Source organism: Ambystoma mexicanum, chromosome 8 (assembly GCF_040938575.1).
Source record: "Ambystoma mexicanum isolate Mex_15411 chromosome 8, UKY_AmexF1_1, whole genome shotgun sequence".
NCBI lineage: Eukaryota > Metazoa > Chordata > Amphibia > Caudata > Ambystomatidae > Ambystoma > Ambystoma mexicanum.
The window spans coordinates 1,141,285,247-1,141,312,670 of record NC_090929.1 but is presented as its reverse complement, the minus strand read 5'-3'; the positions used below and the strand labels follow the sequence as shown (position 1 = coordinate 1,141,312,670).

Sequence of the window (27,424 nt, the reverse complement as noted above, 5' to 3'; positions counted from 1 at the left end):
TGACTTGCGGAAGTCCTTGGTTCTGTCCAGGTAGTATCAGTGTGCGTCTGACATCCAGACCGTGCAAGACCCTCTGAGGCTCGTCCTTGGGGTCGGCGAAGAAAGTGGGTAATACCATTTCCTTGTTGAGATGGGAGGAGGTCACCTTGGGTAGGAAACCAGGGTGCATCCGCAGGATGACCTTGCCCCTGTGAAAAGTGGTGTAGGGTTCTGATGCCACCAGAGCCGGGATCTCACTGACTCCAAGCTGATGTGAGGCCCACAAGCAGTGCTGTTTCTATGGTGACCAGCCGGATGTCTGGCTCAAAAGGTTTGTGCGCCAAGGCGCCCAACACAACATTAAGGTCCCACACCGGGTGTGGCTTCTTTATAGGTGGGTAAAGCCTGTGAAGGCACGCCATATGTCCCTGACCACCGGATTGGAGGAGGAGAAGAGGCCCTCCTCCGAGTTCCTGTAAGCCCCTATGGCTGCCAGATAGGTGCAGCATGTATCCACCTGCACAACAGAGTGCACAAGGTGTGCTCAAAATGAGAGCACATCGTCCAAGGTGCACTTAAGAGGGTTGATCTCCCTGAAGTCGGCCCAATGACAATCTAGACCATTTACTCTTCTATTGGCTACTAGTAGCCTTGCTTCTAGCGTCCCAGGTGATCTCTAGGTTAGCCTGATATAGGCTTACGGGTTTCAGCTTAACCTGCTCAGGACCCACGCTGCGAGGGCTAGCTTGTGAGGAGCAGGGTCGAGTACCCTGCCCCCCTGCTGGGCCAGGAGAGGAGCTGGGCCTAGTGGTAGGTGAATGGGTGGTCTGTCTGAAAGGCTGAGGAGCTCTGGGAACCACAGTCTGGCCAGACACCAGGGAGCTATCGAAATGATGCCGAGGTGCCGGGATTCCCTTATCTTGCAGATCACCCTGTGGACTAGGAGTGTGGGCGGGAAGGCATATGCCGTCATGTCGTTCCATTGGATCTGGAATGCATCACCCAGGGAGCCGAAGCCCTCCCCCTGCCAGGAGACAAACTGCTGCCATTTCCTGTTGTCCCGGGAGGCAAAAAGATCCACCTGGGGATGCCCCCACCTGAAGACGATCTCCTTCAGTACCAGGTTGTTCAATTGCCAATCGTAATTGTCTGCTCCCAGTCTGCTGAGCCTGTCCACTACCAGGTTCGATTCTCCCGGGAGGTGAACAGCCCTGAGCTAAATGTTGTTCTCCAGAGCCCATTCCCACATGCCGACTGCTAGGTTGCACAGTGGAGGCGGATCTGGTGCCCCCTCCTGCTTGTTGACATAGTACATGCTGGTGTTGTTGTCTGTCTGCATAAGAACAGTCTTGCCCTCTGTAAGAGGGAGAAAGGCCTTGGGAGCCAACCACATGGCCTTCAATTCCATCCAACTGATGTGAGACTCCTGCCGAGTCCAGACTCCATGGATGCTGTGGTTGTCCAGGGTGGCTCGCCAGCCCTCTAGGGAAGAGTCCGTAGTAACTCTGACCCGAGGGGCCAGCTGGCAGAAGTGCTTGCCATACCTCAGTTTGAAGTCTGCAGACCACCAGTGGAGATGAGAAAGGGAGGAATGTTGACTGGCTCCTCTTGGGAGCCCTTCTTCCGATTCCATGAGGCTGCGAAATGCAGCTGCAACCTCTGCATCCCGAGTCTTGTGTGGGGCATGGCCAAAAGGGCCACTGCCATAAGCCCCAGTAGGTGTTGAGGTCACGGGCCTGGAGAGGAAGTGAGCTGTACTTCTCTTGATGGTCGCAATCTTGTCCTCCAAGGGAAAAATTCACAGAACTTGTGTCCCAGACGAGGCACAAGGTCAGGCTCTGCCTGGGCTGCAGCTGAGACTTCTTGAGATTAATAGTGCACCCCAGGTCGAGTGTGCTCATCGGTGCAGAGGCAGTATGCTGAACCGCTTCCGGAGCGGTGGCCGAGACAAACCAGTCGTCCAGGTATGGGTAGACATGGTGGCCCTGGGCCCATGGGGGGCTGTCACTGCATTCATCAACCTGGTAGCCGAGTTGAGGGTGAAGGGTAGCACGTTGTATTGGAAATAGAAGCCCATGATCCTGAAGCGCAGTAAGGAACGATGCGGCTGCCAAAATTGGGAAGTGTAGGTAAGCGTCCTTCAGATCCAGGGAGCACATCCAGTCTCCCCTGTCCAGTGCTTCCGCAATAAGAGCTGGCGTAACCATCTTGAATTTTTGCAGAGGGAGGGAGAGATTGAGGGTGGAAGGGTCCAACACAACTCTCAGGTCAGCCTGGTTCTTCTTCAGTATGGTGAGAATCCTGGAATAAAAGCCTGATCCTCGCTGGGAGGTTGGGACTTCTTCCACAGCCTGGCTCTCGAGTTGCTGTCCCAATCTGTGGGAGAGGAGGGGAGGGGAGCAGGAAGAAGAACAGACGGGTAGGCGGTACCCGGTGGCGACTACAGAGGATCCAGGTGTCCTTAAAATTCTGGCGCTAAAATTGCATGCAAAAGGTAAGCCTGCCCTCCACCGGAGACACGTGGACCCAAAGCGACATGCTATGCCTTTTTTCCCCCCTCTAAGGTTATTGCGGGAGGGGGAATTGGAAAAACTCCTTGCCCCACCCCATTTCCTTCGAAGCAGACTCGGAGAGTGGTTAGGTTGTCTGGATCTGTTTTTTGGAAGCCTCGGAACCCACCAAACGCCTGCCCCTTGTCGGAGTGTTGCTGCGACTGGGTGTAGGCCTTGGGGATGGCCTTCATAAAAATAAAGACTTTGTGGTTTGAGAGCTCTCCTTTTTATCTAATTCCTCATCTGTGGTGGAGTGGAAGAGGTCACTGCCCTCGAAGGGAAGGTCCAATATGCGTTCCTGGACTGTTACGCTCACCTGATATCCATGGGGACGATACTCCGCCCTGCTGGAAGATTAGCACTCTCGAACCCTCTCTCTTGATAGTGTGTTGGACGTGGTTAGCACCTTAATATTAGGTATGGTGTGCTCTCCGTCCTGCGTCTATGTGCAGGGGCGCATTGGAGGTGTGGGCGTTCTGCGACCTAGTTGCTTCACTGGTGCGTTGCCCCGTGTTCGGGTCTAGGCCTGCTGTGCTTCTGATTTGCTTGATGAGGTAGGTACTACTGTTTTACAGTCTTTTATCCTGCCCTTTCCCTCTTTTGCCTTTTTTGTTGTTAATGTCTCTAGTTTCTTTCCTTCAGATGAGTTGGAGTTTTGGCGTTGCCGTGCTGGTTAGGATGAGAATCCCAGCAAGGTAAGTGAATGCGCGGTGCGCAGCACTTTCTTGCCTTTTCGCTTTGCTAAACTGTGCCTGCGCGCTTCCTTTGCAGGTAGTTATGATGTTCCGGGCCGCTGTGATGTTCCGAGATCAAGGAGAGACTGCACCATGGTAAGTGGTTTTCGGTGTCCTTGCATGGCCATAAGCGAGCGCTCACCAATAATGTCCGTCTTTTTCAGGTTGCTGCAGCGTTCTGAAGATGGATGCGGCGGCGTAATGAAGAATCCCCGGATCGCGTGTATTCAGGTGAGCAGCTGGTGGTAGTTTGAAGATGGGAGATTCAAGACCAAAGCCAGGATGCTACTTAAAGTTAAGCGCTGAAGAATGGAGGTGGTGTTCTTCCAGATACACGATTCAGCATGTGGCAGGATGCAAGAAACACTGGAGATCAAAACGGAAAAGGTGAGCGTTATGCTGCTAACTGCAGAATAGCGCGAAGCATGTGCTGCTGTTCGGGTGTGGCTTATATAGCCCAGGTAAAGTAGTCCCAGGCCCGGCCACACCCGAAACACTAGACCGCATAGCTCAGTTCTTTGGAACTGAGCTATGCGAGTGCCTCCATGTTAACTGAAGTCCCAATCCAAATGGTGTCCTTCACATAACAGTATGAGCCTGGCTCCAAGAGAGTCCCTGATGGTGTTTTGTGGCCCTTGAGGCCACAATGGAAGCCTGTAACCTGGCCGCAGCCGAAAGGCTGGTTTGGCCATGATGACCAGGGGCATGAATCATGACAGCAGCCCCCCTAACCCACCCCCTCCCCAAGGCCCCTCTCACGGTAGTTCTTCTGCCTGGCTCTGGTTTAGTTGGATGATTTTGATGGAAACGTTTTACCAAGCGTAGTGCGTGGATGTTCTCACTTGGTTCCCATGTTCTGTCCTGAGGACCATATCCTTTCCAATCTACTACATAATATAGTTTAGATCTAGTGTATTTTGAATCCAGGATGTCTAACTTCAAACTCCGGTTCTCCGTCTATCAGTACTGGTTTTGGTGGTGTTTTAACTCAAGTTCCAGGTTGCACGGGTTTTAGGAGTGATGCATGGAATACAGGATGGATCTTCATGTTTGGTGGCAGGGTTAATTTAACAACTACTGGGTTTATTATGGACTCGATGGTGAAAGGTCCTAGATATCGTGGACGAAAGGTCTGGGTTCCTTTTATTGGCACATGCTTTGACGCTAACCAGACTTCGTCTCCAACTCGGTAATCAGGAGCCTTTCTGCTATGTTGATCAGAGAATTTCTTTTGTCTTTCTTTAACTTTAAGTAAATGCCCAGTTGCTTCTTTGAAGGCTTGAGTAATGGTTGTATGTAAGGTTTTCACCGCTGGCATCTCCAGAGCCATGGGAGCATCAAATTCAGAGGTGCGTGGATGCCTACCATATAAGGTATAGAAAGGAGTTTGTCCTGTGCTGGTATGCAGGGAATTATAGGCATATTCTGCTATCCATAGTAAATCCTTCCAACCTTCTTCAACTTGGTTTAACATACAACACATGGACATCAGGATTAAATTTCGTAGCTCGGAGCCAGGCCGCCCTGTTCATGTCCATGGCAATGCAGAGGTAGATGTTGGTCACGGTGGACTCCATAATGTCCTGCGCTACCCACCTGGATTCTCCTAGTCCTGCCTTGAAGCACGCTTGGCTCTGTGTCGGAAATTCTGTGAGGAAGTCTGCAATTTCCCGCCAGAGATTTTGGTTAGTGGTGTAGGCCTAGACGCCATCTTGCATAGCAGTGGCTTCCAACATGGCACCTGCGTTGTCCTGCTCCAGGTGCAAGGAGGCGGTGGAGTACAGCTTCTTCCCATACACCTCCAAGATCATCTCCTTGCCAAGCAGCATCGAGGGCGAGGTGTTTGAGGAAGAGTGAGGCTGGGAAAAGAGTGACGCTGCAGCCATCACAGAAGAGTGCGGTTGAGGATGCGCTGAAAGCAAGAGTTTGTCCCCCTCCATCTGCTTGTACTTGGCGTTGAGGCATTGACAGGCTGCGTCGAGGGCGGCTTGAGCCACCACTTCTTGGCCAGGGCAACAACGTCTTTCTGCATCGGGATCCCCGTTTTGGTAGGGGGTCTTAAGGTGAGGACTTCTGCTAAGCCCCCCCCATCCCCATCCTCAGGCTGCTCTACCTCGGGCTGAGGAAGACCCAAATACTCTGCCAAACCTGCAAGGCATTCATGGAAGGCTTGGGGGTTCTGTAGCTAGTGGAGGAATGCTGGGCGGCGAGGGCTGCAGAGTGGAGACCGGAGCCGGTGGCTGATGCAAAGGCTGGTGTGGAACCACCTGTACTATGGGAGGCAGGGAAGCCAGAATTGGAGGAGCCGACTGGGGCAGCAGCATCTGCACTGGGGCCTGTGGCACCGGAGCCATCGGTGGAATGACTATGGGTGCCGGTGGGGTGACCTAAAGGGAGCATGTCCCTGATGGCATCCCGGATGATGGCCCCCCATCAAGGGAGTTCGCATCAGCCGTAGGAACCTTTCGAAGAACCGGTCTTCGGAGGCTGTAGAGGTGGCAGGTGATATTGACAGAGTGGTCAAGGGCAGATGGGGCCGTGGTACACTGCTTGGGGTGCAGGGGAAACCTGCCCTGTGCTGCTGATTGATAAACTGTAGGCCATGCACCTGGTTGACCACCCAGTCCCACCTTGTGACCCCCTTTCCTCCACCCGCTCCGCAAGAGGGGGTATCAGATGAGCGGCCATCTTGTCTGGCGCAACGGCCATTTTGTCAAGCTGCGTGCCACGTGCCAAAGTCGTGGTGCCTGGTTTGCTGGAACCAGCCCCATCTCCAAGATGCCTGGTGTTGGAACAAAAGGCCTATCCCGTACCTCTGGATGTGACCAAGAAGGCGTATTGCATAGCTGCCGGTAGTGCTGCACGAAGGCGCCCCCTTGGGCAGGATGCCGGTACTAGGGTGTTGCCCCTCGGGAGTAACCCTGGTAAAAGAACCTTGCGGTCCCTCAGCACTGACACGGGAAGGATCCGGAGACCCCCTCAGCCGTGAGGCCGCTAGCTGGACTAGCCTCGGTACGTGTGCTGGTACTAGAACCTAATAGGTTCCTCCCGGTTGGGTGCTTCCTTGGGAAGCAGTCGCCTTTACAGGGTGCAATGGTGACTAGAGGCCTTTCCTTTGGCCTCAAACGATGTTTGACGAAGTCCTTTAGGTGCTCCGGAGGGAACTTCTGGAAGAGCTCCCTCCACCTAGCTGTCGCACGCGGAACAACCTTCCCAGCCGTGGTCGGGGCCAAGGGCATGGGGGTCGGTTGTCGGGAAGAGCCCCTCGCAGGCTGGACACCAGCTGAAGTCGATATGCGCCGGGGAGGAGCGTGGCGTCGGAGGACCAAGTACCTATTGAAAAGAAAAAGAAAGATAGAAGAATATCCAGGGGAAGAGTGTGTGGTATTAAATGGCGAAGCCAAACCCAGGAGTGCTGGTGATTTCAGCCCATTCCCATCGATGCAGAAAAGTGGACTAAGGAGTGGCGCTGGTGGGCGGAGTCGGCCGAGCGCATGCTCCCAGGGGCGCGCCTCTAAAATTAAAGGGGAAGAAGATTTTTTCTAGTAAAAAAGGTTCTGTCTCCCGTCCCTCGTGAGGGACGCCCATACAGTATGGAGCAAAGGGGACGGGACGTAAGAGTAACACTGTCATCACTGGGATGGCTCTGACGGAGCAGACTCTTGGCCGGCCTGGAAGCGGACGGCTGGCCAGAAGATGGCAATGCATGATACAGCCGGAGAGCCACCTGAAGATGGAAGCCTCAGACAGGGCCTTTCTGTGTCCCACCGGTCCAAAGTTGATGCCTAGCTGAGACGTTTTCATAAAGTTCTTGCCACAAAGCTTCAGGGCACAAGCAACATCCAGAGAATGCAGCGCCCTTTTAGTAGAGGAAAAGGAGTTCTCGAAGAAAACTGGCAGAACCAAAGACTTGTTGATAAGGAAGTCTGTAGGAATCTTTGGCATGAATGTAGGATGATTTCGCAGAACCACCTTCATGGCAGGACAAATGGAGTTGCTTACAGGAGAGGGCCTGAATCTCCCCGACCCACCTGGCGAAGCTGATCGCCACCAGGAAAGTGATCTTCCATGATAGAACCCTTTGAGGAGCAGAGTGCATTGGTTCAAACAGACCTCATGAGATTCGACAGTACCATGTTCAATTCCCAAGCTGGGGCGTGAGCCTTCACCACAGTGAAAGTCCTGAAGAGACCCTTGAGGAACTGTTTAGCGAGCCCGTGGGACCATAGGGAGAGCTGGCCCAAGTCTACCGAGATGTGGCAGACAGGTGGACATTGATGGAGGCATGGGCAAGACCAGCCTAGGCCAGCAATAGCAGGTTTGGGAGCAGCTGCGGAGAAATTACTTGCAGTGGAGTGATCTGGCACCACACTGAAGTGCTTTCACTTGTGCCTGTAGCTCGTCAAGAGATGTAGCCCTGAGTTTGGCCCGGCTCTTCCTGCATTCCAACAGCAGTGAATAGTGCCCACATTCTAGGGTGGCAGGAGCCAGGCCTTGAGTTTCAGTGACACCAGGTTGTCGTGCAGGATTGATCCTTCTCTGAAGAGGTTGGACAGTGGAGGCAGTTGGATGGCCGGAACCAACGAGCAGGTCTGGGTACCAGATATGCCTTGGACACACCGGCGCAATGAGGATAATCCAGCAGTAGCAACGTCGGAGTGTGTTGATCACACGTGGCAGTAGAGAAATCGGAGGGACGGCATACAGGAAGAGCCACTCCCAGTGGAGTGAGAAGGAATCTCTCAGACTCCTCGGCTGAGAGTATCTGCTGGCAAATTGCTGACACTGAGTTGGCAGCTGTCACGATGAGGTCAATCTGGGGATGAACCCTCTCGAAGGAGTGAGACACCTGCAGCTTTCACTCGCAGCAGGACTGCAGCCCCCATGCTGAGAGAGAGTGTGATGATGATCTTTACGTCTGCTAGGGGAAAGAGGATGAGGAATAGGTCTTGAAGAATGGCCCAGCACCAGAGGGACTGTGCTTCCAGGGAGAGAGTAAAGAAGCGTGTGACACCCAGTTTCCTGATGTAGAACATGATGGTTGTGTTGTCTGAAGATCTGCACCCTCTTCTCCTGAAGCAGAGGCAGTGGGGGGGGCCCAGAAGACTGCCCATAGTTCCATGATGGTGTGTACAAGTCCTTCTCCTCCAGAAGCCAGAGGCTTCTGGCATTGTAATGTCCCTTGTGGATCTCAAAACCATCCAGAGAAGCGTCCGTAATGACTAGCCTGGTATGGGGGTCGGGCAGAGGGGGTCAGGAAGGGAGCTCCTTGAGTGAGATGTGGCCGCATCAACCACCATTGAAGAGTGTGCGGGGATTCCCGATTGAAGGCGATTGTCCACGTGCCAGTGACCGGCTGCCACCTGGCATCTAAAAATTCCTGGAAGGGCTGCATTTGGTGCCTGTTCAAGGGGACCAGATGGCTTGCAGGAAGACCTCATTCCCAGCAGGGATTTTATGGACTGGACTGTTCCAATGAATGCCATCAACAGCTGCTGGATCTTTCAGAGGATAGCGGTCACTCTTTCTTCTGAGGGTATTGCCAGACACGCTACTGCGTTGGGCCGGGCGACCAGGGACAGTGTTCTGCGATGGCACTACACAGGACTTTGGATAGTTCATTGAGAATCCTAGTGAAGTGAGGAGTTGGATGGTTTCCGCAGGGTTCTGGGTTGCCAGTACATGAGTGCCGGCCCGGATGAGCTAATCATCCAGGTAATGGTAGCTGCAAATCCCCTTGTGGCCTAGATGTACTGCTACCGGGGCCAAGCATTTAGTGAATGCTCAGTGCCAATTTCAGGCCGAATGCAAGGGTCTTGAATTGGTAATGCCATCCCCCCTGGATGACAAAACAAAGGATCCTCTGGTGCTTGCGATGAATGGGGATGTGGAAATATGCATCTGCCAGGTCGAGAGTTGCCAGAAAATCCCCTTGCTCCAGTTGGTCAAGAACATGCTGTAACGTGACCAGACCATCCTGAACTTTTGGGATTTCAGGAACTTGTTAAGGCGTCGCAAATCTAGGATTGGCTGTCGCCCTCCAGACTTTTTCCTCACCAAAAAGTATCTGCAGGACCCTACGAAGCCCCGAAGGTGCTGTGGAACTAACTATTGCCCCCTTCGAGTAGCATGGCTTGCACCTCCGGCAGCAGCTGAGCCATGTGTAGTTCTTGTGGTGCAACAGGAGGAATGCGGGGGCACCAGTTTTGGAATTCTAAAGAGTGCCCCTTCCAGCACCCATTTCTGGTAATCCTCCACCACTGTGACAATTTTTGATAGTCAGCCTCCCAATGATGTGCGAGAAAGTGAGGGCGTGAGTCCTGGGCCGGATCAGGCTTGCTTGGTGCTGCGTCCTGGATGGGGGGGCAATGACAGGTTTCCGCTTCCGTAGGGTGGGGAGCAAACCTATTAAGCTTCCTGGGTGGTGGAACGGGAGGGCCGACAATAGGAAGTGTTGTAGCATTGGATGATTTGGAGGATATCCCCTAGGGAACAAAAGGACAATCTCTTGCAGGGTACCCAGAATGCCGTCTGTCAGTCTTGATGGCCTGACAGGTGTCATCTACTGCCTTCCCAAACAGGTCATCCCATCAAACGGCATGTTGAGAACTTTGGTCTGGACTTTTGCGCTGAAGAAAAAGTGGCCATCCACCATCATTGGCGTCCGAGGGCCACACTATTCCCCATTTGGAGGAAGCAAGACTTATGTCCAGCGTGACATTGATGGTGCGGTCCAAATCCACTTCTTCCTGGAATAGTGCCAAGGCTTCTGCTTTCGTGTCATCGGGAGGAAGTCCTGGGCCGCAGTTTAAACCACAGCTCCTGGTCATACCTTGACAGGATGGCGAGGACATTGCTGGCTTTGATGGTACAGGATGCTTTGGTAATGTTGCGCTTACCAGCAGTATCAAGCTCCTTGCCTTCCAAATGTGGAGGCACCATGGATGAAAAAGGAGTGGTTGGACGACCTCTGTGGCGGCCGCTGTTAGCACAGAATCCGGCAAAGATCGAGACCTAGGCACAGGGTTGCCAAATCTGGAACTCAGTATTTCTTCTCCAGCCAGTACCGCTTGGCAGGCGTGGTATTTGGAGCCTTCATCACCGACAAGCCCTCTGTTAGGGAGAATTCTCCAGAATGGCTAATTACCCTTACGTACTGAGTCCCTCAGCAACTTTGCTGGATTTCTGAGATTTATTTTTTTCACCTTGTAAGAGTTTTACGTGTGATTTTACTTTGGTTTATTCACTGCTCCGTTATGGTTTTTTGAAGATATTTATGTGCCATTATTATGTTATAGTAGGTTATGTGATGTACTGATGCACAAAAATATAATTAATAAATGTATATATTGTTGCTATGCACTCTAGTCCAGAAGGTTATATATCCCTTCAGGAACACTGCCTAAATGAGGGAATTCTATATTCAGGAATCTCCTCTTAATGGCGTAAGGTTCTTTATATGTACGTGTTAAATGTAACTTTTCTGTTCACAAATCTAATTAGTTGTAAAGACATCAATAAATGTTGGGTGCCTACCCTTGTAAACTCACAACACTTGAAACATGCAGTAAAACCTGAAGATGGCCCCCAGGGATGGAGCTTAGGACGACGAGTCATTGGCTGGGGGCAGAAGGGCCCACAAGACAATGATTGGTTAGGAGGAGACTAGCAGTTTCACTTTAAAGCGAAACTGCTTTCTTTTACCGAGGATTCCCAGGCTGACAGGGAATATTCATGAGCATGTGAATCCATGAAAGACCCCATGCTGGAGCAGTGTTGCCATTTTGATGTTAAGGCCGAGAACACGGTGAACAGAAGAGAACACAGGCCTTGTTGAGGAGCTGAGGCTTTGGTAATTAAACTCAAAAAACAAATCCTTTTTCTGTTCCCCAGGAGAGAAGCTGAGGTCAGAGGCACCCATAGTGCACAGATGAGCACCAATTGTATCCAGCTGCTGGGCCTGAACGTGGTGGGAACGCAATGTTAGTTGGTAAAGGAGCAGGCAGAGAAGCCAATGAGCCAGGCTAAGATTTAGAACACTACTGTCCTCACCCGGGGCGGCACCGCATATGAATTACACCTTAACACACAACTTCAGCAAACAATTTAAGCAAACAAATCCTTGAAATTTAGACTCTAGAGCGATGCCCTGGTCATGGCATCCCTGGTCACTGGAGGAAATAAGGGGTGAGCCGTGTCTGGAACATCACGCGACTTGGGACATGAGGAGCAGAGTTTGTGCCAATAAATCTAATACAATTTGGGGGTGCAGCTAGTGTGCCCCATGGCATCTGTGTCAATGAGAACGCCCATTGTCTTATCAAAGCAGAGTTGGCCTCGCCAAGAAATTTTGGCAGTGTCTGCAACATGAAGGTGCCATCACACAATGGTCCCAAATTTTCCCACCTTACAAACCTATTGATAAGAACCCAACAATCAGGTACCTGGCTTTGATTGTGACAATGTTGGGGACCACGTGTTTTGGGGAATGGTTTTAGAATACATGTGGCCAATCAGTCCAGGGACTATGTAGGGGCCGGAAGGAAATATGCATGTTCTATAGGCAGTTCCTAACGAGGGTGGAGGGAATTACACTGTACTCATTATGAACAGTATTGGTAATTTGCAGTTTCGCTGCTATAAAAGATGTAATATCTTGAGATGAGATGAGCGCAGTTTCAGTTTGGTACTACTGGACCGCCCGAGACCCTTTTTGCATGTAATAACCCTGTTTTTCTTTGCAAAGGTGCAGTGATTATGTTGCCTCCTGGATTGTTTTTAGCTCTTGGTTTTTGGGCTACCATCCTTTCACCACCTACAAAAGTACCACGTTCTGATTTTTAGCATTAAGGACCAAACCAATCATCTTGAACCTAAAGCTCTAGCAGTATAAACATAAAAAATGTGTATGGAATGTAGGCAATACGTTGTACTGTAATTATGATATGCCTTCTGTAAAAGGTATCCATGAATTGATCAATTAAAGTTGGTGCTTTGGGACATAAAGAAATTGAAGGTTATACGAGTCAAGTTGACGCGAGAAATTGGTTGTTGATTGAAAAGGTTACGTTGATGTAATAGGTTCTTGTGAACATGAAAAAGAATTAAGTTGATACAATAGTTTCTGCAAAAAAAGAAATTAAAAACTTAATAAAACTTGACACTGGCAATTCTTGAAATTGTGCAATGTTAAAAATATGACAATTTTGTGAACTTGTACAAAAAAAAGCAAACTGTTGTCTTTGCCGATTCTTTTTCTCCAGCGGCACTCACCTGCTATGCAATGCAACAGGAACTGATAATTGCACAGAGAGCTACCCGAGGAACTTGGGCAGTCACCGAATCTCCATCACAACTATAGCTGACTGGGCTTTGGCATCATGTTATGTATGTAATGTGTGTAGTGCTTCCTCATATGCATGAAATGCTAGGACAACAATTGGTTAAAAAGCAGGAACAAGGACAGTTTAACAGATTGGGTCACTTATGTGGTTAGAGTGGTGAAGGAGCGATCTGTGTACGCCATAAGACCCGGGGTGAGCAAAAACATTTTTGGTTGTTTTATCCTGGGCCTTGGAGGCAGGATGGGCACTCAAACTCTGTTCAGTTAATTCTCCTGTACCCATTAGATTTCACATAGTTTATGTAGGACCATGAATAATGAGTGTTCTAATCATAAATATGCACACACCAACATTGCAATTCTAGAAGTTAAAGGATGTTTTCTATGATTCCTGCAGGGTGCATGCTGTATAAGGTATGAGACCGTACTTACAGGGTGGACTGTGGGTATACACGCATTTCGCCGACCTATTTTTGGTCGTGGTACTTTTCATCGCCGGATTTTACATCGCCAGAAACCCCGTTTTTTATTTTTTTTATTTTACCACCACCTAAAATAGGTTGGCAAAATCACGTAGAACCGGACTGTGGATAACAGACTCACGTATTAACCCTTCACCTTTCAGTCTTGTGTCTACCAAATTAATCCAGTCTAGTCTTCTGATCACCTTCAGAGGCTGATTGCTTGCAGGGATTCAGAATTATCATAGGTTATCATCCATATTCACCACTTGGCAAGCTTCACATATGTAACTTGGAGTCACAGAACCCAGTGCAAACATCAGAAAGAGTACAAATAGCGTCTCTCTTCATGGCTACAGATTGGACATGGAAGGATATAATATACTCCCAAAGGTCCACGCCAAAGAAAGCAGATAATCGCTCAGTAAACCGGTACTTCCAACATACACCCATTGCATCAGCCGCCACCTGTGTTGGTCCCACTAATGACCCCATTTTTCTTAGTGCCACATGCAGCAATGCCATCGAAAGTGGAAGAAGGGCGCTACGCAAGACCAATTACAGTCAGCGTCACTCTGACATGCCCGTACTTGCGCATATCTAGTCAGTTAGCTGCCGTCATCACTCGCTCCACTACATCACTCGATCCACTACCCCATTCTGCAAACTTCTAAGCAATATCCTACCACCTACTGCACGGTATCCAGTGATTTTAATGAAAACATTTCAGAGACTTATTTTTTGAACGTAACAAAAAAATAAGTTTTACTAAAAATATATATGTTTGGGACTAAGGGGTTAAAACTGCTGAGGAGGGGGCTGGCTGGGGACCCCAAATAAAAACATTCTAAAGAATTCAGTGTTTTTTCGGTTTCGTTAAAAAAATTTAAAAAATACATAAAAACAAACCACTAAATTATTTTTGGTAAAATCACATCGAACCCTACTACACCCCTCAGGTGACCACCCTTTGGTCCGATTCTGTTGGTGGCAATATTTATAAAGAGTTGTAAAATACATGGTTCAACATTGATCAACAATTGGCATACAGTCGGAATGTATTTCGTAAGTTATGTTCATGGAAACTGGCATTACAGCTTGGAAATCCTCTTAGTTAACGGAAGATTTGTAGTCGCATAATAAACACAACACCCCCCCCCCACACACACACCTGGACATTTCTTCGACATACAAGAAAAAAAAGGGAAAAAAAGGAACAAAAAAAAATAATCTATCTTCACTTGAACCTGCACTGGGTGGAGGAACAACGTGTATGGAATGTGGTGCTTGGATGGACAGCCAGCTTATGCACATATTACACCGTTATCAGAAAAGACATGGCATCAAATATTTAACTGTAACGCTGTGTGAAACCGACTACGTATCCACCAAGCCTTTCCGGAAATAATAAAATGATTTGTAATTCAAATTTTAACGCAAAATCCGGTTTGTGGATCTATTTAATGCGTTTAAATGATACTGGCAATCAAAATAAACTTTAATTGAGGTTTGCATGTGTTTGTTGTGACTGGAAACAATTGGTTGTGCGGACTCCTTAATCGCGTTTAGGAATGAGCATACAGATCAACGAGGTTCATTTTAAAACATTACTGTGCGGAATGTTCCAGTGGGAATATACCTACTTCATGCTAGTGGGCTCAGGTTAATCCTGGTTAGGATTTAACAAGTGTACAATTCTTTGCACATGCCATGCACATTTGAACATGAAGACCATTTCATATTAATGCAAATATTACCTTGATAAAGCCAATGATAAATGTTCCGATGTTGCAGAGAAAGTCATACTTACTCATATCATGATACACTGACGTTGCCTCCTTTGTCATGAACAAAGGTGGTTTTCGGGGTGATGTATAAAACTTGATGAGCGCTTCAGAACAATGCTTCCATTGGCCTATGGGGAAATAGAAACGATTATCGGAATTGTTAAATATGCACACGTTTCCATATCCGAGGGAACAGAAGGACATTCAACATTATTAAGTATTTTTTTAAAAACCTTTTTCTTAATCATAGCAATCAGCTTCTTTTAAGGGCAATTTGATGCTGCCAGCGAGTCTGCTTCATAAATGGTGCGTTTCATAGGGAAGGGGATGCACCAATATGAAGGAGAGTTGTGCAAGTCAGTATGCTTGAGGTTTGAGTGCACATAAGGAAACTGAGCTTGTTGGCCTTGAAGGATTGGGACACTGCAGGTAGAAGGGAAGGCACAAGACTGACCAGTAGTTGAACCTTGTGGAGTAGGGTTAAATGTGTCTTTTGATGGGGGTGGTGGGAGATCAACAAGACTGCAGAGGAGGAAAGAATTTGTAATGCAGACAGCAGCATTATCAAGGAGAGGGATTTTAATGGAAATGGGGACCTTTGGGTAGTAAAGTTGACTGCAAAAAGCATAATTGACTCTGCAGTGTTCTTGCACCGATAGTCTTAGTGCCTCCTTCCTAACATATTGAATAACCTGCACGACGACAACTAAAATGGGAGGTCCTTATGCACCGACTGAGTCCTTGTACTTCTGCCGGTTCAACAAAGTCTAAGAGAAAAGCACTGCTCCATGGAGAGCAGGCAGAAGAACAAATTACTTTCCTTCTCGTTCTGTCCGATTGATGTTCCTTCCACGCATTCCTCATCTACCATATCCATATCCATATCCCAGCACAACTGTACCAGGGAAACATTTCTGCAGACAGGGCATGCTGCACGGCTCACTGCGCCATGCCCCATGGCCTCAGTTTCCCCCTCTCCCCTAGTACTCTGGTGCGTAAGGACTGAAGAACAAATGGTGTTGTTGCTTCCCATAAGAGGTATGGAGCGCGATGAGGAATCCGTGGCAGGACATCCAACAGAAAGAACATTACAGAGATGTAGGTAATCTGTTTTTCTAATAGATTCCTTCCTGCCACGGATTCATCTATGATCGACTCCGAAAGTCGTATGTAATCTGGAGGGAGGAAAGCAAGGACACCACCTAAACCAGAAAACTCTAATGGAGTGCCCTACCAAAACAGGCATCCTTGCCCGAGAGTGAATCCAAGCAGTAATGCTTAGCGACTGTGCAGAGACACCCACGTTGCCACCTGGCAAATGTCCAGGACAGTGGCCCCTCTGGTAGAATGATCCGAGACCCTCTGGTACATACTGCCCAGCCAGATTGCAGCATTCCGAGTTGCAAAGAATGTTCCACATGGACGCCCATAATTTCCCTTGGGCCCATCTAGGATCTTGATTGTCCCGTTTGTCTACACGTGTAATTGTGCACACGGATTCCTGTGGGCTGCTTCGGCGCATTATAAATAAAACAAATTAAAAAAAAAAAACAGGTTCGTTAGGTGTCAGCCCTGCCAACAAAAGCACCAGCGTAACCAACAAAAAGCTGGTCATCCTTCCAAGCCTTTCTAGTATGAGAGACTTAGAACTTAAGGGTACGTATCGGGTCCAGGCGAGGAAATTGTTCCTCTGCTTTGGAAGGGTGAGGCAGAGGAAAGAACACAGGAAGATGGATCTTCTGACAGATGGAAATTGAGACCACCTTTGGCAGATCGCAAGGTAAAATAGAAAAATCTTGCAGCTCACTCGCACGTCTCGAAGAAGTGATGGCAATCGGGATCACCACCTTAAAGGAGAGCACTCTAATGGAAAAGGAATGAAGAGGCTCAAACGGAGCACCCATAACAAATGTTAAAACTAAATTCAAATCCAATTCCTGAACTGCAAACTGCCAGGAGGAAAGTGGTTAAACAAACCCTGCAAAACAGTGGGGATTGTGAAAAATGAGCCCTGTTCTGGGGACCTCTTGAACACAGAAATAGAGGCAACATAACCCTTCACAGTGCCAATCTGCAGGCATGCTTGGGCCAACAAAGGCAGAAAATTCAGCACAAAGAACCGAGGACAGGATAAAGGATCCAGGTCCCTCTCCAGGCACCAAATCGCAAATGTACACCACCTGCAGGTATAAATGGATTTCGTAGCGGTCCTGCAAGCTGAAAGGAGCACATCGAGGACGTTGTCCGCCAAGTCCCACTCCTTGTAGCTCAGCCTCTCAGTAGCCAAGAATGAAGGTTCAGACTGTGGAGGTTCAGATGGAGGACACGCTACTGACAGGGGGAGCACGTCGACTCTCCTTGGAAGGCGCCAGGGAGGGCAGATGGACATGTCCAGCAATTCCAGATACCATGTTCTCTAGGCCCAGTGTGGGGTGATCAGGATCAGAGTGATTCTGAAAAGACAGTCTCCCAAGGACCAGCGGGATGATCAGGCTCGGCGTCACCACAAAGGAGGTTGAAAGTTCACTCAACAATCCATGCATCTCCCCAAAGCTCCCAGACCAGGAAATTCCCCAGAACAGAACAAATAGCACTTCCCGTTGACACTGGAAGCAAAGAGGACCACGAGAAGTACCTCAGAAAAGATCTCCTCCCGAACTACCCGACGGAGCTTCCACTCGTGGGAGGCGGAGGTCTGTCTGCTCAATACTTCCGCTGCGACATACTCCCGTCCAGCCAGATGAGCCATCAGGGAGTCACTGTTCACCAGAGTTCAGAACCAGTGTCTCATTCTCTGCACAGAGCAAGGACCCCACTCCACCTTGTTTGTTGAGGCAATGCATGGCCACTGTTGTCCCGTCAGGATCAGCACATTCTTGAGTTTTACAGAGGGGAGGAAACTGACCAGGGCCAGCCTCATCGCTCTCAGCTCCAGAAAATTGATGTGTCCCCGAGACTCTGTGGGAGCCCACAGTCTGCTCACCGTAAGAACGGAGCAACCCAACCTGTCGGATGCATCCCTGATCGGTCACCTGGGGCCAAGGTTGTAGAAACAATGTGCCTTTCAGCAAGTTCTCTCGCCCCACCCGCCACGCTAGACCCTGAGCCATCTGACTAGAGACCTACAGAGGGTCCGACATGTGACCCTGGAACTGCAACCATTGGCAACAGCGAAGCAACTGAAGCCATCCCATGTACAGGCTTGCCTCCGGCACCACTAGGATGCAGGAGGATATGAGGCCCAGAATGTTCGCCACTTTATCTTCAGGTGGGAAAGCCCTGCCCAGGAGAGTGTACAATACTGTCTTGATAAATCAGAGACTGTGGCGGCAGAACCTGAGCCTTCAAGTTCAGGGCAAAAGTCTAGACTCTGCAAGAGTGCATGCAAGATGTTCCAACACTAGCTCTGGTGAGTGAGCTCCTACGAGCCAGTCCTCCATGTAGGGAAAGACATGGATGCCCTCCCTCCTGAGTCGAGCCGCTTTCATTGTCAGCAGTTTGGTGAACACCCCAAGTGCTGACGAAAGACCAAACGGCAGGACCCTGAATTGATAATGTTGTTGGCTCACCACGAATCTCAGGTAATTCCTGTGCTTCAAATGAATCAGCACATATAAGGAGGCATCCTGAAGATCAAGGGAAACCAGCAGTCCTGAAGATTTAGGGCTCGCACAATCTGGGCTAGAGAAACCATCCTGAACTTGTCCTTGCGAAGGAACTAGTTCATTAGCTGTAGATCCAAAAATGGGGCTCAAGTCTCCATCCTCCTTTGGCACCAGGAAATAGGTGGAGTAGCACCCCCTTCCTCGTTGTGAAAGCCAAACTAGTTCGATTGCGTTCTTCACCAGAAGCTGACAGACCTCCAGAAGGAAGGAAGGGGAAGCGGAAGAGAGAGAGATGGACAGTGGTCCACGGTCTCCTGGGCGTTGGAGAAAAGGAAAGCAATATCCCCTGATTGATGGCATGTAGGGCCCAAGGAACGGATGTTGGTCTCTGAACAAGGATAACCTTCCCTCCCACAGGTTCTGGAGCCGGTCACTGAGGTTTGGTGCCCCTGGGTAGGAGATGGGACAGTGGCAGCCACAATACCGCCTTGCTGTGAACCCCTCCTTCTGCATGTCGGGAAGAGTCTACCTTGGACCCTTTCAGGGGCAGGTTATTCACAGCCCCTCAAACAAGGGAAACGGTCAAAAACCCCTGCCCTGTGACGAGGATTGATTGGTTATTTATTATGCACCTATACAATAGTGTTTCAAGGCACAGGGGCTGCTGGAAAACTAGTCCCAAGGACTTTGCAGTCGCCTTAGATGAATGCACTTTCTGGAGTGCGTTGTCTGCCATCACTCAAAACATTTTCTGTCCACCAAAGGGCATATCTAGCAGCTTCGACTGGACTTCAGCCACAAACTGACGTCCTTAGCCATGAATCGCGCCCAACCACGCTGGTAGTGGGCATGGACCTGCCCATGCAGTATGCAGTTTCTAGGCCAGATTACAGCATTTTTCAACAAAAAAAGGTTTTGTGTTGCAGCTTGACACTGTACAAGTACAGAGCAAGTCTTTCACAAACAGTATAAAAAATATACATCATCGAACAATTTCATCAACAATCACATAGAAAAACCAAAACAAAAGTATACATTTAAGAACTTATTTTAATTTTGTCTAAAATGTAATTCAGAAAGTTATAAAGTGCTATAATTAAGGACATACTGTCAGCACATGGCTTGAATCATAGGACTGTATCATATTTGCTTGTACTGTCTGGGCAAAGAACACGACAGCCAGGACTGCTGGTCGTGTCAGTCGATGCACCCAAAGGCCCTTAGAGAGGGAGGCAAAATAATTCACCTTCATCCACAAGGTGAACGGTTCCTTGGTTGAGGTTGCAGGGCGTGGTCAAGAAGAAACACTGTAAGGAGGGCCCACTCTGAGCAAGTCCTCTTACCGGCACTCTTCTTCGTTCTCAAAGAGAGCCACCGCCCTACGGGTTTCCCTGGAGCGTTCGGCACAGGTACCCTTTCCGACCCAATCCTCCACAAAGGAAAAATTTGAACATTTCACCTGAAGATGCTTGACAGATTTGCCCAGGCACTGGTGGTTCCAGCCCAGGCACCTGTGGCGCAGGCAGGGGCGGCAATGGGCTTCAGCTGCAGTGCCGATGGGTCCCCCACCACATCTTCCACAACCGGCATGGTCCCCCTTAGGCAACCACTGCTGCTTGCCTTTGGCCTCGGGACAGCCTGGTTGTACAGGCTACAGTGACGAGCCTGAAGACCTATTTTTCCGTCCCTTCCACCAGACGGGGAACATAAAAGGCTGGACGTGTGGGACAAAGTGTTTGCGTCAGGCAGTCTGGCACGGCTAGCCGTGAATGAACCTTGTGCCATGGCAAAGTTCTACTTGGCGTCTGGTCGGCTGTAGCCGATTGCAGCAGAGCATGCCCCGAAGGGCAAGATGATGGATGGGCTGCTGTCCCTGGACTCGGGCGGCAAGTAGGTGGCACAACAAATGCTGCAATCCATGACAGGAAGGAATCCATTATAACAATAAGCCACCTCATATGCATAACTAGTTCACGGTGGTGCCTGTGCACCAGCATTTTTCTTCAGGGTGTGCGTGTGGTGAGCATACTTTTCATCCCTGCGTTCCCGCTCCATTTGTAAACATAATTTGCTTTGTTGGTGAATGGTTCATCACTTGCTCCTGCTCCTTTTTAAAAGTAAATTCTTGGTTGGTGTATTTTCGATTACTGTGCTCCCGATCCATTTTAAAATACATCTTGCTGGGAACATCTTGCTTTTGGATGGAGCCCGTTCCATCCCTTCCTATTCTTTACTCCCTCCCACCCTCCTTCTCCTCCCCTGTTTGGGCGTCCTGCTCTAGTCTTATGAACCGAGTAGTGCAGCCCCTCTGCTTGTTGCAACCCATGTGGCGTAGGACCCTGAGGCAAAGGACAGCTTCTACTGAAGCAGCTCCAGATGGTGTCTGCCAGTGGCAACCAGGGAGGTGTGAAGCCTGCAAACGTCAACCTGCTGCGACTGATAAGGTAGGAGGAGTGTTGTAGACAGGAGGTGCAGGAATTACTGCACCCCACTAAACTGATCCACCCCTCCAATTACTCTATTTCTCTGATTGTACCTTCCTTCTCAGTGACCTATATGTTTAGCCATCTCACTTCTTGCAAGGAAAGCCGCACCTCTTGCATTGCTTTTTAAACTAGGCCTTTTTTTTACATCCTTTTAGGAAAGTCGAATCTGGGTGTACTTACAATGCTAGGTCTTTTCTTTTTCAGTGCGTGCCTCCCAGCCCCTGGATTTCCGTCCATGCTGCTCCTGCGTTTCCCCTGTGGTGTGTTGCCTGCTTGCTGCCCTGTGTTCCTCCCTTCTCTGTGAACCCTCCCCCACTGGTGCTCGGTTCCATGCGTGGCTGTGGGCTGCGCTTCTCACTCACTGTCCCCTTTTGCCTCCTCGCACCCCCTATGGTGCTCTCAATCTCTCCCATCTTTGCAAACTGCTACTCTATCTCCTATCCAATTCCCCCCCCTCTCCCTGCCTACGTCTGGAAGGAAAATGTTCAAGGGGGATATCCTCGTCTCCAACCCAGTGCTCCCCATCGCCGATCCCCACATCAGAAATTCCTCCAGACCGACTCTGACCGACAAACTGTTCCCTCTCAGACCTATAGACCCCCATATTCTCTGTTCACTCTCCTTTCTCCTCCTCTCCCATTAATGGCGACACCCGGTGGGGGGTGCTCAAGGCCCTCTCCCACTTCTCCAAGACCATCATCAATGTCTATCTAAACGGTACAGTCATGATCCAGGGCTCCCTGCAAAATCTCCTCCTCCTTCATAGGTGTCTCCCACATCTCATCAATTTCCTCCCTTCTCCTGCCACTCCTTCGATCACTTCTCTGGCCCCCCTGCATCGCTAGCACCCACCTCCTCCTTCACTCTGGCACTGTGCCACCTCTTACTGCCCCACTCTCAGCCCTTCTACTGCCTCCTCTGCTTGTGCCTCACACCTGCACCCCGGAAGTCTTTCAAATGTGGCAACCTGCTCCATGTAGCTACTCTCAATTCTACCTCTTCTGTCAAACATTCCTCCGACATCTGCCACCTCCTAGAAGACCTTGACCTGGATATCCTCTGTCTCTCAGACATGGTGCCCGGTCAGCTTTGTCACGAGTTTCAACGCTCTCCTTCCTAAGGGCTACAAGATCCTCTCCGAGCCCAAACAAACCGGCCTGGAGGTGGAGTGGCCCTGATCTTTCCAGAGTGAATCCCTGCCTCTGTCATACGAACGCAGGCCTACTCTTTCTTTGAATGCATAGTCTGTGGGCTCTCCATCTCTCCTGGCTGCTCCGACTGGCCACCATCTACAGGCCACCTGGCCAGGTAACCCTGTTCGTCTCAGAACGGGCAGATCTCTCTTCGTATAAACTTCTCCTTAGAGACCTCAACATTCACCTGGATGCTTCAAATACCTCCTCTGGCTCTTCCGTATGAGACTCCCTTTCGATTCTACCCTCTGGCCAGACACTATGGCAGACACACCTTGGATGTTCTCATCTCCATAGAAATCCCCCTCTCTAACCCTCTCACCACTCCTATCTTGGACTGACCAATGTCTTCTCTAACCTGAATCTTCTTACCTCTCAAGCAAAGCCTACCCCAGCACTTTCACTGTCCTTCTCAGTCATTCGGCCCATGAAGCAAATGTCAGTCTGGGTTCAGAGCAGCCAGAGGCACAGGAACTGCTCTCCTGAACACCCATGATGATCTGTTTTCTAACCTAGAATGCAGCTCTCCCTCTGCCCTCATCTTCCTTGCCCTTACCTCTGCTTTCGACATGGTAAATCACGCCACCCTGATCAACCGACTCCATGTGAAACTGAGAACCACATATCAGGCCGTGGCCTGGCACACTACCTTCCTCCTGCACCGTCCCTCCCAGGTCCAACTTGGGCCCTTTCTCTCCACCACCTCTCTCTCCACATGTGGTCTTCACCAGGGCTCCATCCCCTCACTCTGGCTCTTCAATGTCTATCAGGGTCCTTTGACCTTTCACCCACCTGATCTCCGCCTTCTCTTCTAACTTTCAGTGTTATGAAGTTGACACAATTCTCGTTCAGACTTCCCTCAGCCTCCTCTCCTCACTTGCTCATTCCGGACTATCCTCTATGCAGGATTCGTGCACCTCCAACAATCGTTGCCTCAATGCCAGTAAGACACAGATACTTCTCATTGGTCCCCCTGCTCCTGCTTTCCTCTGTATGCCCTCCATGGGCCCTCTACCCTCTCCTTCCTGTGAGGCAAAAAACCTTGATAACATCTTAAACTCCACTCCCTCCTCACATCACAGAACTTGCCAAAAAGACCCACTTCCAGCTGCACCTCCTCAGAAGTATTCTACCTTTCCTCAATTTCCCCCAGAAGCTCACTGTCTCCAGAGGGCTCGTTCTCTCCAGGCTGGACTACTGCAATAGCCTCTTTCACAATCTGCCTACCTCTACTCTTCTCCGCCTGCAACTAATCCAGAACACAACTGCAAGACTAATCCATTGCCTCAAGCCAGGGACCGTATCTCCAGCCCTGAAATCTCTCCACTGGCTCCCAGTGGCTGCAAGGATCAAATTTAAGACCCTCTGCATCGTCCACAAGGCTTTTTGGGGCTGTGGCCCGCAATACATCAAACACTCTTTATAAATACCTGCCTTCTAGAGCCCTTCGCTCAGCTACATCCAACTGTGAGGGTCAGACGCTTCTCCAGTCAGAGTGGGGGGTAGACCTCTCTCCTCTGCAGGTGCCTCCCTCTGAAATGGCCTCCCTGTCCCTCGGACTTGAGATGGACAACCTGAAGTTCCGGAAACATCTCAAGACCTTCCTTTCCTCCACTGCCTTCTCCATCGCTCCCTTGCCAACTACCGGTCTTCTGGGCAGACTAGTTGCTTGGTTCCCTCTGAGTCTCACTGGGTACCAGGCTCCTCCATGACCAGTCTTCCTCTGCACTGCATCCGACCTACCACACACGTAGGGGCTGTAACTGTAACCCCTGCAGCCCCCCGCCTCCTTGCACTTGCCCAGAGCCGCGTTGCTCTGGTTGCACTCTGAGCCATGCTGCCCCTTCCTTCTGCACTTCTCGTGGTCACACTTGCACGGTCCAAATGACACAAGGCCAAATAGGATTGTTGGTCTTGCCCTCCCTATGTCCGCCCTCCCTTTTCTTGTCGCGCCTAGAAACACATCTGTACCAGCACGTTATAAATGCCATATCATATCCCATCAGTCCCTTGGAATGACGTCCAAGGTCGAAATGTTCAATGGGGACTGTAGTAACCTGAACTCTCAAAACTAGTATGTCCAGTTCCCCTAGCTGGTTTAGACTCCCTGGTTTCTGCGATGTGTGCTTAGAAAAAATATATGTAGGGATCAAGGACCAAACATTAAGTTCAACCATATTACTAACTCTGGGTTCCAGTGAGTTACCAGTTCAATTTGTGGGTTTGTGAAACATGGGATATTTTTGGAGTGACATTAATTTGTACATTTCAGCATTTCCCATTCCATTCGAGAGATAATAGCCCAGTCCTGGTTTTAACTTTACATTCTCTGAATTGTATGCATTAGTTTAAAATAGGGGCAACCCAGGACTGCAAATCACAGAATGTAAAGGTGAAAACAAGGATTGGACAAGTATCTCACAGATGGATAGGGCATGTATGTTCATTCTAATTTAATGCCAAGATATAAAGTTTAAAACTTGTCTCAAATTTAGTGTGGCCTATTTTACAGAGGTTAATTAGATCTTGACTGCTAAGCTTGCTGATATTGCTTATCCTTCGTGAGCTATGACTGGGAATCACACAACTGCTTCTTCCGTTTTGTTTTTGGGGTTGGATATGAAACTGACCTCTAAACAAGTGGATTACCCAAGTAGATCACATCCGTAGTCTCATCATTTGCAGCCAGGGGTACAAACGCACTTGTTGGCCACTAACGTTTACCATTGCTAGATTCTGGACTACAAAGACCTTTGCCTGAGCCTGCTGTCTCTGAAAAGGATGGTCAACCTGCTTTGCAGCAGGATTGGCTTCTAGGGTTGGAGAATCCATCTACCAATACAGCCCGGAAAACAGGTTAAGACCTGGATGGGAGACTAGCCTGCCTTGCGTTGTAAATCCTCCAAGATCCAACGCTCAAGGTTGCAAAGGTTTAATGGTACAGATTGATCCCAATGTAGGGATATTCAGAAGGGGTCTGGTGGTAGTTTAATATATAACCGTAAGCCATACCAGAGTTGGTGGTAGCTGGTAATTCACATAAGTATTAAAATCACATCTTATTTGCCATACACATGCCAACCCTGCACAGGCTGTGTGTTTTCTCCCTAGACTAGCCGTCTCTGCTTAAACCAACAGGGCAGGAGCCAGTGGGAGTTGCTACTTTTGTTCCTTTGCAAGATCAGTTAATGCCCATCTCAAGCAAGGCAGCCCCTCAGCAGGAGCGGCCCTGGGAAACCGGAATCAATGGGCTCACCCTACACATAAGGACTAGCATCACATCAGGGTGTTGCATATGGATCCGAGATGGGGCAGGGTTAGTGTAGTCAGAGGGATATCGGAACATTTGGGAAATAATTCAACCATCTTGTTTCACTAACTCTCCTTCCTTCTCCTCCACTTCCTTTAACAAAGCACTTTGTCCTTATGAAAAGTGGTTTTTAGCTTCATGCATCATTCCCAGAGACTGGATCCCTTAAAGCATCCTTGCGTCTGTCAAATTACATATAAAATAAGGGGTTTCATGTTCTTTTAATTCACTTCTGGCCCATCCAGGACTTGAACTCATATGAACTTCTTGCGATTCTCCAATGTCCTCTGACACTGAGATGGAGTGCTCCAAAGGAGATGAAAGCTCTACTCTGTACCCACTCCCAGGGAACATTGGGGGAGACTCTTGCTAAGGACCACAAACTCTCACACTAATAGAAAATCTCCCCAGGCTGGAACCTGAAAGGCACGCTCCCATCCTAGAGCCCCTAGAGTGGTTGGTAGGGATCCTGTCTGTTTTGGCTCTCCGAATGCTGCTTTTTTGCTGTCGAGCCTCGTTTGAACCTCGCTCGGCACATTCGAATCAACAAGACCCATCAGTGCTGCCTTTGGCACGCTCTACCTTCGAACCACCAGGCTTGCATCATTGAACTTACTCGACTCTGCATCAGCCAGCGTCTCATGACATATCCAGATTGAGCACCACACACCATGTAATCTATTTTGAACTGCCCCATTGAACCAAGCATAGGACCACCATGACTTTGCACTGCAGCGTTAATCATTGGCCCAAAACAGCGGTACTCGTCTCAAAAACATACATGCTCAGCAAACCGCTCCTGATGATCCATTTGGCCTGCACTGCTTGCCGCCTCAAAACTGTACAAAGAACCTGCTCAAATCAGACTTGGCGCCTGAATCTACATGACTCAACCCCCTCAAACCTGATTCAACCCAAAAGCACAACCGCTCGAAGCATGGCTTGACACAGTTAAACCACCCAATTTTGGAATCAGGTACTTTGAAGAAACCGTGCCCTTGCCATGCAGTCCAATTTTCAGGCACTAGACTGGGCAAATTCCTTTTGCACCTTTGTCCTACAAGACAAACTATTTACAAACTCCTTGTTGCATTCCTTGCCATTTTTCCGTCCCTGCTAATACCCGGGTTGCTGCATTACATTCTGCATTTCTGTCTTCCTGTATAGGGGGAAGGTTTTTTTAGAGTGCTTTTGATGGTTAAGTGGTCAATTGAGTTGTGCAGCGAAAGTATATATTTGTAGAGAACTTTGGTTGGACATTCTTTTATTTTGGACTGTTGTACTTTGCTGTTTAGGTTACTACTGGTTCACATTCTCACCTCAAAGTATAGACCTCACTCAGTCTAGGTTACTAAAGCAGCAAAGGAGGTCTCCCTCGACTGTTTTACCTTAATGATTAGGATCACTTCTGTTTTCTAGAGGTTTAAGGGGTGAACAGGTGGTTTAGCCACTTCTCATTCTTATACTCCTGCAGAGCAAGTGTAATTTAACCACAATACCACCCGAGCAAACTACTTCCCTTTTGAGAAACACCTTTGTGGTCCGACCCTCAAAACGTAGATACCTCACACCCTCAAACATTCTCAAAAGGAAAGTCTCCCTAGGCATTTTGTGAAATGTCAGAAAGCTTAGACCAGTCCCTCTGCTTGCAAGGCACTCCTCCTAGACATATCTAATATGTTGTATTCTTGACCCTGAAACAAAACGAATATTCACAATCTGTCCATTGACTTTCATTCAAATGTGAGAGGTTTACCACTTACCACACATTTCACACAGAGAATGCCACATTGTCACCATCACGCACACATTTTAAAACTTGTACGCTCACCTCACTGACGACACTCCTAGGAATGTTCTTGCTACACTTTTAAAAGTGCCTCATTCCCCCCACACTGCTTACAATCAATACTCAATCCTTAGAAATCATGAGCATTCGCACAGTGATAAACTTCTACACTTAGACCCGCTAGC

At 49.1% G+C, this 27,424-nt stretch overlaps 1 protein-coding gene across 1 annotated transcript in view; it reads right to left on the bottom strand.

Annotated features, from left to right (window-relative positions):
• Window positions 1-27,424, bottom strand: part of RTKN2 (rhotekin 2) — a 497,356-nt gene that overhangs the window by 16,250 nt on the left and 453,682 nt on the right. Inside the window, exon 11 of the mRNA XM_069611200.1 lies at window positions 14,880-14,984. Within this exon, the coding sequence (XP_069467301.1) occupies window positions 14,880-14,984 (105 nt within the window). The remainder of the gene's footprint in view (window positions 1-14,879; window positions 14,985-27,424) is intronic.